This window comes from Camelus ferus, chromosome 8, assembly GCF_009834535.1.
Source record: "Camelus ferus isolate YT-003-E chromosome 8, BCGSAC_Cfer_1.0, whole genome shotgun sequence".
NCBI lineage: Eukaryota > Metazoa > Chordata > Mammalia > Artiodactyla > Camelidae > Camelus > Camelus ferus.
The window spans coordinates 59818760-59831056 of NC_045703.1; the positions used below are offsets into that span (position 1 = coordinate 59818760).

The 12297-nt window shown below is 36.3% G+C and overlaps 1 protein-coding gene across 1 annotated transcript in view; it reads right to left on the reverse strand.

The window, feature by feature from the left end:
* Nucleotides 1–12297, reverse strand: part of KATNA1 (katanin catalytic subunit A1) — a 30383-nt gene that overhangs the window by 14688 nt on the left and 3398 nt on the right. The window contains exons 2-4 of the mRNA XM_006185445.3: nt 9215–9388; nt 8277–8434; nt 2852–3032 (exon numbers count right to left, since the gene is read on the reverse strand). Of these exons, the coding sequence (XP_006185507.1) occupies nt 2852–3032; nt 8277–8434; nt 9215–9382 (507 nt within the window). The 5' untranslated portion in view covers nt 9383–9388. The remainder of the gene's footprint in view (nt 1–2851; nt 3033–8276; nt 8435–9214; nt 9389–12297) is intronic.

Consider the following 12297-nt stretch of genomic DNA (forward strand, 5'->3'; position numbering starts at 1 on the left):
GAGGATTTCAGCAAGTAAGCAATGTCTATACTCAGCAAAGACACAGATAAGACCTCCTTTTATTGTAGCCAATTTTATGTTTATTTACTATACTCTCTCCCCTTACCCTGTTCCTGAAACAATGCAGAACCAAAGGTTGGTGGAAACACTGTATGTTTTAAACTGAAGGCTAAAATACTTTCACTGATAAATAAGAACTTATTTTTTTTTAAGTGAGCCTCCTTTTGGTCAATTTGTTTTTATCCTACTTTTAATGTTTCTACTTTTGGATTTAGATAAATTAAAGGGTATTTTGAGTGCAGTCATCAACTTCTAAAATATTTCATTAAAAAAAATTTTTAATGCAATGGTAAAACTGTTTAAGCTAACAGCAAATACAGTAAAAATCTCAGTTACCTGGAATGTCTCGGAAAGAATAACTAATAGTTACTGATTATGTACTAGGTACCGAAAAATGTTATCTCATTTATCCGACAAAACCCCTATGAGACAGGTGTTAAAAATAACTATACACGAGGAAACAAAATTTAGAAAGACCAAATAGTTTATGGTAATACAGCCAGAAACAGCAGGGCTGCTGGTTAAATACAGGTCTACCTAATTCCAAAGCCCATACTCTTAACCATCATGCTATATTTGTGAAAAGCTTTATATTTGCCTGCTTTAACAAGCAAATCATATTAATTCAGTTTAATTTATCTTGGACAACTGATTTGCTGATTATAGTACCTCAGATTCTACACATCGTTTCTCAGGGTATAAAACTATAGATATAAAATTTAAAAGGTATAGGATATTGAGCTCTACAAACCACAGATGGTTATAAGGCTTACAACCCAAACCCTAGATGACAGGCCAGAGCAACCTTGTTACTGATAATACTGCATGAAGTCAGATGCATCAGCCACCTTTACCATATTCTTCCTTGTTTCAGGAACTAAAACAGAACTGCTGTTGCTGAAAGTACAGAAATATAGGACTACAGAACTATGGGGAGAGGGGCCCAAAGGAACTGACTGTCCAGATGTACAAGGAAGAGGAGAAATTAAGATGATGACACAAAATCAAGAGCTAAATGCACATCTGTATCTTCATCATCAAGGAAAGTTGTGTTTAAAGGTGTGGCCTGGCTGGTTACTGGATGAGGTTCTTAAGCAGAATTACAAAGCTAGACTGCAAATTTAGGAAAAAGAACTTGAAGTAGGGGCTGATGTGATGTTTTGAAAAGGAATGGATGGGCAGCATTGGAGCTTTACATTTGTTATAACCCAGTTTCTACTTTGCCCAAGTGGTACGGAGGGGTCCTTTTGGTACAACAAAACAAAAGTTAGCCTGTACTTTACCATTTCATAGACTAGCTATGTGGCAGGGGCAAGGGACTGGGAAAGGCAGAAGTGGAGGGGACAGAAACTAAGTTCTTAAATTCCTATATGCTTCCTACAACAAGAGAGTATGTAAGCCCTCAAATAATATTAATTGGCACTGAAATCTTGGTTACAAATACCATTCCTCACTAATAGGAAGCAGGGTTCCCTGGAGAAATGGGAGAAATACAAGAAGAGCCTGGAACATCCTATTGTGCCAGAAAATGAGGAAATGCTCAGGGAATGGTGAGTACATGTCAAAAAGACTTAAGACTCAGCTTCAAAGGTCTCCCACTCCTCAGGTCTTGAACAATTTAAGCATCAGAAAGATAGTAACATTATAATTCATGGACTAAAATAAGAATCCATGAGTCCATACTGATTAAGTTAAATAAAGGGGAAGACATAGAGCTTTTATTATAGTTCAATGTCAATTCATGTTGAAGCAATAATGGCATCAGAAAATGGTTTTTTGATTGTCAAAGGAATAACTGGTCAGGCAACAATCACTGGATGCTAAAACAAGCACGCGAAATTTGGATGAGAAATAGGATATTTATATAATCTTAAAGTATCTCCCCACAAATTAATATAAAAGGATAAGAGTAACTTTATAGTGGAGAGACTCAGCAGACACCACCCTATCAAGAGATCCAATTTGTCACAAGTAATAGAACAAATAAATCACAAGTAATAGAAAAAATAAACCTCCTGTGCTTCCTTATATGATACACTGAGAAGAACAAAACTTCACTTTAGCGGTATTCCTGCCCAAAAGTCACAACCTTAATCTAATCATGAGGAAACACCCAGGCAAACCCAAATCGAGAAACATTCTACAAAATAACTCAAACACCAAGCCAGAAAAGATAAAGGCCAAGGAAATGTTTACATTGAAAGAAATATCACAACCAAATGCAATGTATGCTTCTATATTGGATCCCGGCATGATTATGGTGGGGGGAAAACTATAAATGACATTATTGGGATATCTGGTAAAATTTTATGAAGGTCTATGGATTAGATAACAGTACTGTGTCAATGTAAAATTTATGACTTTGATCACTGTATTGTGCTTATGTGAAAGAATGTCCTAGTACTTAGGAAATCAATTCTAAAATTTAAGGGTCAAAGGGCATGACATCTACAACCTACTCTCAATGCTTTAGGAAAAAGTACATACAGAGAGTAAATGATAAAGCATAAGGATAAAATATTAATAATTGGTAAAACTGGGTAAAGAATATATGAGAGTTCTTTATATCATTCTTACAACTTGTTTGCAAGTCTGACATTATATCAAGATACAAAGTTATAAAAAAAAATTTGTTGAACAGTGAGTGGGAAAAATTCTAGCCCAGGTCGAGTATGACTACGGTTTTATTATAATAGCAGATTTAATGATTAAAAATTATTAAAATTTGTACAGTCTTCATTTTTAAGGTTAATAAATAACTTTTTCATTTACGAAAATCAGTAACATTTACCTTATCCTCTCTTCCTTTATTCTGTTCTTTCTTTTCCCGACAACGGACAGCTTTCCCTTTGTCATTGTGAAGACCGTGTGCGGATGGACGGTGAACTCTGACAGTTGTACTTGGACGGTTACCTTGTGGTTTAGGGTCACTGTACTGAGGAGACTGGCGTTTTCTAGGTCCTGGTGAGGGTCTAATCAAACACAAGATCATGAAAATCATGATCAACTCTTGGAGTGGTCCAAATATAGATGAACACATACAGGATGTAAGTTAGAGTCAATGAATTAAAGAAGCAAAGGCAATAACTAAATACAAGACAGTGAATAAACTTGAGGTCACTGAAATCTAGGATTTTACATTTAAGTTGGACACAATATAGTTACATGGTAGAAACAATGAAAGATAAATGATCATCATCTCTTTTGAAAGGAAATATCTGTTGCATATCAAGGATAAATTAGTCTGATTCTTAAAAACTGAAAAGAGACCGATAATCAGAGAAGAATTTTATCAAAAGAGCAAGAACCAAAGCACAGGTGTAGAACTCATTTATCTACTGACACATGCACACTTTGGTACCAATTTATTGAGTGTATCATAGTTTTCACGTTTTAATTAATAAAATGTAACCATCTTCCTATGAAAAAAAAACTGATGTAAGCACTGGCTCTGGCCACCTCTAAGAACTCACGCATGGTGCTTTACCTTTACACAGATCACCTCATTTCATCTTCATTTCTGTGGCAGGATTTAGACCTCTCAAATATTTACTAGGCCCCTACTATGCTCCCAGACTTGGTTAGGGCAAGTAAAATGAGTAATAAAAAATGTAGGGGAGTCCTACCCTCAAATACCTCAAGTACAGTTAAGAAAGAAGGTACATAAAACTAGGCAAGTATACTAGAAAGTGTGAAAGAATGCAATGGCAATGGGAATGACTCCTTGAAGACAGAAAATAAGTTGGGCCTGGAATCATGTTAACCTTGTTAACCTAAACAAGACAGTACAATTGCAGACAAGAAAACCAGTGAAGAAAAGCAAAGAAAGCAAGATGAGCTTAATCTATGCAGAAGTTATAAAGACACTAACTATAAAGACAATGGTGAACATTAAGAGATGATACTGAAAAGGTAAGTGGTTCAGTGAGCAGATCTAAACACTGCCAGTTCAACAACAGGCCTGGTCTTTAGCTGACTGTCATTGAAAAGGTTTTAGAAAAATCAGTCTAATACTTAAATATACTGATGAAGGAAAAACAAAAAGCAGAGAGATGTTATCAAGGCATGAGATGAGGGCCTAGCTTAAGGAGTAAAGATGAAAGTCTAAGAGACATGCTATTGAAAAAGACACTCCTAGATGTGAAAGGTTGCGAATGAGAATTTGGGAGAATGGTAAAGCCAAAACAATAAATATGTGAAAGGACTGATGAGGGTTCAATTTTGGATTCAGAAACTTGGAGAGCCAAGGAGAGATACTGCTTTAAAATATATATTTATTTTTCCCCTTACTAGAAAAATAATATAAAATAAATACTGAAATATAACAAAGTTTAATTTTAAAAAGTCACCTGTAACCCCACGACCTAGAGTTTTCCACTTACCATATTATATTCTTAGAATAGACTTCCATTTAAACAAAATTGGAATCATTATAGACACATACACTCACATTTTTCTCTGCTCATTATATCATGAAACATTTCCTGTATCCTTTCCTCTATCATCACCTTGTAAATGACTTTTAATGGCTAGATGGCAATCACATAAAATGTGCCACACTTTATCCACTTCTTACTGCGATTCATTCATCTAAAAAATAATTTACTAAACTATTATTATTGACAGGCACTACTTTGCATTTGAAATAAAAATTTTTTAAAAACTTTAATAAAAGTCTTTACTCTCATAGGGTTACATACAAGTGTGTATGGGAGGGAGTGGGCATTTCAATGAAGAAATTAACAGTACATCAGACGATGCTAAGTGCTAAGGAAACAAAGAAGGTGAGGGGCTATGGGATGATACAGGTAGGGTGATCAGAGATGGCCCTTCTGAGGTGATATTTAAGTAGAGACCTGAAAGAAATGAGAAACAAGCCATCAGACGTCTGAATTGAAGGAAAGGCATGTGCAGAGAACGGAAACATTTGTGTCTGACTTGTTCAAGACGGCTGAGGGAGAGAACTCTAAGAACTTAGGTCACAGAGGCAGTGGGGAACCAGATCTCATAAGGTGGCATTGAGAGACATGTGGAAAACTTTGGGTTTTATTAAGTGAGGATGATAAGATATTTAACGGACATCAGCTGACTTTTAAAAGACATTTAAAAAAAATCATACCTAAAGCTTTTAAGCTATTCCTAAATTTTCCTCTAAAAGGCTTCAATGAACCTCCTTGAACAAACATTTTTGTGCACAGCCCTAGAAGAGAATACTGGATCAGTGGAATCTGTTCTTTAGGTAGGACTAAAATTTCAGCGATGTCAAGGTTAGAATCACCAACAGAGTGGAAAGAATAAGCTCTCTTAAGCATAAGCACAAATGAAGACCAACAGAAAAATAAAGAATTTTGAGGGATATCCAGTTGAGGGAGCAAGTACAATAAATTACAGGAAGAAACAGAAAGATGCAGCAAATAAAGCCAAAGAGGAGAACTTTGTAGTAGTAGTTCAGGGCACTGAAAATCAGAGACAAAAAAATACCGAAGAAAGCCAGAAGCAATACTAAGGGACACTAGGGCTCATCATCAAAGACTTTTCAGGATGAAGAGGCTCATTTAATTCAACTTTCCACTACCCCTAAGAGAGAATATTTCTGCCTCTGCTTGTTAAGACTGTGGCAACCAAATAGTTCATTAAATTTCAAATTAGCTGAATTTTCACTGGGAACATCTATTCATTGGGAAGTTCTTACCAATAACTGAGAAAGGAATTACAGGGCTGTTATAGATGGAATATTTGTGTCCCTCCAAAATTCATTATGTTGAACTCCTAAACCACAATGTGATCATTTGGAAAAAGGAAGTAATTAAAGTTAAAGTCATAAGGGTGGGGCCCTGATCTAAGGATTAGTATCCTCATAAGGGATACCAGAGAGCTTGCTGTTCCCTCTGCTATGTGAGGACACAGAGAGAAGGTCATCTGCTTAGGAAGAGTCCTCACCAGGAATCAAGCTGACTGGCACCTTGATCTTGGACTTTCTAGCCTTCAGAACTGTGAGAAATAATTTTCTGTTGTTTAAGTCACCCAGTCTGTGGTATTTTGTTACGGCAGCCAAAGGAGACTAATATATGGGCAAATAATGACTCCAGAAGAAGGAAAAAAAAAAAAAGAAAGTAATTAGGAGTAAAGCATATTCATAGAAAAGAAACACACAATTAGACTCATCTATTATTAGCTCTACCTCTGAAATTAATAAAAAAGTAATCATAAATGTGGGAAAATACCCACTTTATTTATAATAACAAAGGGGAAAATGACCAATAAGAGCATGGTTATGCAGGTTATATCCTATCAAAAGAGTAGCAAATAAGCCTTTAAAAGCAGCAGAGAGTAAGGTCTGAGATGGCTTATAAATTATCAATGTTTACAATATGAAGAGCAAATTACTTATCCTATCTAAGCTTAAGTTTCCTCAACAGAAACTGGGGCTACAAATTTAGTACCTACCTTCTAACACCGTTTTGAGGATTAAACAGTATATGTAAAGCAATTAACACAGTACTCAGCACACAGTAAGTATATGATTATTATTGCCTACTATTAGGATTTTTTTGAAAAAAACGGGTACAAAGTTCTATATATGTATAGAGCACAGCTGCAAGCATGAAAAGAAACAATGCATAAAACACCAGAAGTTGTACTAGGAGGACTATGTGATGTCCCTTACTACTTTTATGCATTTTCCTGTTTTTCCTTTAATTAGCCTATTGCTATGCTTTTTTTTTCTTTAGTGATTTAGTGAATTCTAAAATAAAACAGGAAATATACAAAAAAGTACTTATAAGTAAGGGGAAAATTTAGTAAATATTTGTAAACTATCAGAGTAAATAACAACATTAGTATTTTTACCTGGAGCTTAAGAAAATTACAGTGGTTATGAAACAATCAATACTCACTAGCTGATGCTAAACTGGAGGGGGAACAATTTGGTATGGTACTTCTCAAAGTGTGATCCATGGACCACCTGTATCAGGATCACCTGCAGATTCCTAGGCTTCATCTGCTATCATACTTCTCTGGGAGTGAAACCCCAGAACCCACATTCTTAATGAGTGCCCCAAGAGATCTTTATGTACGTCAGAGTTTGAGAATCACTGGCATGGCAGAGTGTGCCAGCTCTGTAATCAAATATATCTGGGTTCAAATCCTAGCTCCACTAGTTATTAGCTTGGTGATAATCGGAAAAAGTTACCTAACCTTATTGTATCTCAGCTATCTTATCTGAAATACAGGGAAAATATGACTTCTTTGGACAGCTTATTGTGAGACATAAATAAAATGTATAGTCTATTTTAGTGCTCAGAACCCTGTAAACACTCAATATCTAGCACCTATCATAAAATACAATCAAGAATTAAGTTATGATGATAGACTCAAACACCTGAAAAACACCTGAGCGATGTGTTAATGCAAGGTTCTCAAAGTGGTTAAGGGTCAAAGAACCTGAAAGTCAGTGTTCTTTGCAGAATATAAATACATCTATTTATACTACACACACACACACACATATTTAAACCCACAATACAAACTAGGAAATCTAGTATGTAAGTAAAAAAGATAAATGACATCCATTTACACATTTGTCAGTTAAAAAATATGCAATGAAACTAAGCATTATAAGCTGTTTAGGACATTTCAGTAAATATTAACTTTCACTAATTGTTCATTTGCTGGCACCAGGAAGGGGGGGGGGATGTTGGAGAAAAACCTATAACTGAGAGGGGACATTTTATCTTTCCTTTTCTTCTGTGATCTGAAAAACCTATTTTTCAACTTTAGCAGCAGTACAGAGCTTGATAAATAGCAGTATTCTGCGATAGCTTGTTTGAGAACCACTGTTTTGGTCTAATTCTCTCACTTTACACAATAAAAATCTGAGGCCAAGAAAGGTTACATGCCTTTCCAAAGCTACAGATAGTGGCAAAGATAGAACTAGAGTCCAGAAATTTCCATCTCCAGCCCCATGTTCCTTCCATAACAATGACTCCACTACTTTAAGCTCATTCACAAAAGCATAGTTTTGGTTTATTTCCATCTGAAATTAATTTACCGAAATGAGTCATACAGTTACATGATATACAATTTAAGAGTTAGGAAAGGTATTCAGTAAAAAACCTCCTCCCATTCCTGTCTCTCAGTCCCCTAGTTCTCCTCCTAGATAACCCAATGCTGTCAGTCTTCTGCGCTACTTTGTTTCTTAAAGGGTCTCTACTTACCTTCGTTCAACAGGTACGGGCAAGGACCAGACTTCTCCCTCAGACGCTGGAAGCTCATGCTGTGCAGCTTTTAACGGAGTGCTGTCTAGTTTAAAGCTCTCTAGTGTTTTCATGATATCCTTAACATGTTTAGCTTCTACATTTATTTCCTGCCAAACCTGGTTTCAAAAGAGAATATGGTTCTTTAAATTCCTATAACTAATACATTGCCAAGATTAGATTAAGGCCATTTATTAAAGATGTTAGAAGCCTCCATTTTGACATCAGATATTCAGGAAATCATACCAAAATATTCTGTTGAAATTTTAATGGTTCATGAATTCTTATTTTCAATTGCAAAATTAATTCTGATAAAATGAATTAAATATGCTGGCTAATTAAGCCATGTTACTGACTTACGGTTCTTATTCCAAGTAACTAACAAATTAGGAAGTTAGGGGAGAATATAGCTCAAGTGGTAGAGCACATGCTTATCGTGCACAAGGCCCAGGGTTCAATTCCCAGTACCCTCTCTAAAAATAAATACATAAATAAACATGATTACCACCCCCCCCGCCAAAAAAAACTTCTAAAAAAACACTCTTCAAAAAAATATTTTTAAAAATTCGGTATCTTCTAGTAACCTATAATGAAAAAGAATATGAAAATGAATATATGTATGTATATTTTACCAAGTAACAATGTGATCTAGAAAAAAACTTTCAAAACAATTACTATTAGATTCTGAAAATTAGAATAATTGAGTAGAACTCATAATACTGATGATGGTGAATATGGACTATTACTAATATAATAAATCAATCTTCAAGTAACATTATATACAAATCCATGCAATAAATTACACACTCTTAACATATAACTGCAAAAGCACTAACTATTTAAATCTTTTCCTCTGAGTATTTTAAACCATTAAAACAAACAGCAGTCGTGATTCTTACCTGTTGCCATTTCTGCTGGAGGTATGTATCTTTGACTGAGTATAGATACTTGTTCATTTGGTCAAGAACTCCCTGATAATAGACCATTGCAGAGTCATAATTTCCCAGCAATGCATATTCACGTGCCAATTTTACATTCTCACTAATCATAAGGAGACTCATGCTCATTATAAGCTAAAAACAAAGAAAGAAAAATATCATATTATTTGTCTCTTAAAAATAAGCACTACAAAGAGTTTTTTAAAGTATACTTTCCAAGGATCCCTGCTTACAACCACTCACTGCACTTTCCATCTCTATACATTTGATCATGCTAATTTCTACTCCTTAAAAGAAATGTCTTAATTCCCACAGCCAAATCCTATCTATGTGTCAAAGCCCCACTCAGATGGCAACTCTCCCAGTATGTCTACCTTCTGAAATTCTCAGTTCAAAATGAGCTCCCCCCATTCAAATTCCCCCAGCACTTTACTGGGGCCTTCACCTCAAAGCACTTGTCTACCTTGAATCTCTAAGTTCTTTGAGAACATGATTTGCAGAAGGAAGTCTGAGACTGTAACCTCAGTGCACGACACACAAGTCTTAGATCATTTTTTGGAAGGCAGTGTGAAATAGCAGAAAGCACATGTTTTGCGGTTAGAAAAATCTTGGTTAGAACTCTAATTCTGCCACCTTGGTCAAGCCCCTTAACTTCACTGAGGCTTAGTTTTTAAATCAGTAAAATGAGGATAGTAATTAATTCCAAGAGTTGTGCTATAAGGAATAAATGACGGTTTAAAGTACCTGGCATAGTACCTGGCAAAGAGTGGGTCTTCAGTAAGTGCTAAATGCATTTTCCCTGAAACTTTCCATATACAAGAACCAAGCACAGTCTTTTTACTTAGTAGGATATGGATATATGTATAAGGGGTTTTTAAAGGTAGGTTTTTACCTACCTTCTCAGCAGGAGACAATTTCCAATCAGAAACAAGGGAAAAACTGACCAACTCTTTTTATGAGGTGAGGACCACCTCAGTTTCAAAACTAATTAAGAATAATACAAAGCCCATTTCACTTATGGACATAGATATGACAATCTTAAATAAAAGACTAGCTAACTTAACAATATATCAAAACACACACACATGCATGCGCGCGTGTGCGCGTGCACACACACACACACACACACACACACTCGCCATGATCAGGAAGGTCTATCCCAGGAATGCAAGGATAACTTAAGATCAGAAAATCCATCCTTATAATTCCTATACTAACGGACAAAAGGATTTCACACAAAAATGGGTAAAGAGTATAAGCGGCAATTCATGGAAGGGAAAACCCAAAAGGTTAACGAGTACAGATACTAGCAATAGATGAATGTAAATAAAGCAATGAGGGGCCCCTTTTACATTAACCGGATTAAAAAAAATAGTAAGTCCAGTAATACTAAGTACTGGCAAGGACTGGGAGAAAAGAACACCCTCATGTACAATTTGTGCGCATAAACTGGTATAACCATTTTTGGGAGCAATCTGGCAGTACTTTGACAAAATTTGCATGCATATATCCTATGACCCTGCAACCCTACCTTTCTATAAATATTCCAGAGGAAGTTTCACACAGACCCACAGGGGAACTTGTTTTTGGATGTTAATGACAGAACTGTTCGAGAAATCAAGGAGCTGGAGATAGTCTATTCTCTGCTAGGGAGACAGGTAAGAAAATATGGTGGATGCATGCTATAGAATACTACATAGCAGATGGAAGCAATGAACAAAATTTACAAATAGCAACATGGATAGATCATCAATACATAGGGTTGGGTGAAAAAAGAACTTAGAATAAGATCTAAGTCCCAATACCATTTTATAAACTTAAAAATATGCTGTATTTACATATGGTATATAAAACACTCTTTTTTAAAAAGCTACACACACATCCAAGAATATATATTAAATACATTACATTGTCTATGGAAGGTATGATAGGGAAATATGGGTGAAGAAAGAGGATGAAGGGTAGGGGAGAAACAAAAAAATAAATGAATGCAACAAAAGAAGTGCCTTATAACCATCAATAATTAGAGAGCCTTTAAGATGGCTCTCAATGACCTCTGCCTCCTGGTATCTACACCCTCATGTAATCATCTCCCCTTGAATGTGAGCTTGTAACAAACAGAATACGCAAAAATGACGGAATGTCACTTCTGAGATTAGATTGTGACTTCCATCTTGCTCACTGTCTCTTGCTCTCCTGCTGGCCTGCTCTAAGGGAAAGCAGCTACCATGCTGTGAGCTGCCCAGTGTGGAGGCTCACATGGCAAAGAACTGATGGAGGCCCCGGGCCAACAGCCAGTGAGCAACTGAGACCCTCAGTCCAACAGTCCAGAGGAACTGAGACCTGTCAACAACCATATAAGGGAGCCAGGAAGGGGATCCTCCCTCAGCTGACCCTCGAGATAACTGCAGCCCTGACTGGTACCTTGACTATAGCCTGTGAAAGTCCCTGAACCAGAAGCACCCAGCTAAGCCATGTCCAGCGCCTGACCAAAGAAACTGTGAGATAATAAATCTTTGTTGTTTTAAGCCATCAAGTTTTAGGGCAATTTGCTATGAAGCAATACAGCTATGAATTGAGGTCTATAAGTAATTTAAGACTGAGCAACTGAGTCCAAAGATCATGGTTCTCTGTTATTTTACTGATAAAATAACCCCAGTACCTAGAACCATGCTTCCTTCCACACAGTAGACACTCAGTAAATCTTTGAATGAATGAACACTGCCAGGTTTTGTCTTAACTACTAAAATTTCTTACCTCTGACCCTCAGCACTCTCACATTCCTTGATCCTCAAAGCATCTCTACCAGAACCATGTGGCTGCTTCTGCCCTGAAGCTACACATGCCCTGTAGTGACACCTCGTCTGAGCAGCAGTGTCAGGGAGCACAGCTGGGGTCAGCTACTGGCAGTACACAGTTGATCTGGATGAACGCAGATATCAAGACTCCCATGTCTTTTCCTTCTCTCCATCTTTCCCTCCAGATCTTTCTTCCCTTATTAAATTGTTACTTATTTGTAGGTGGATTTTTTTTTTTTTTTTTTT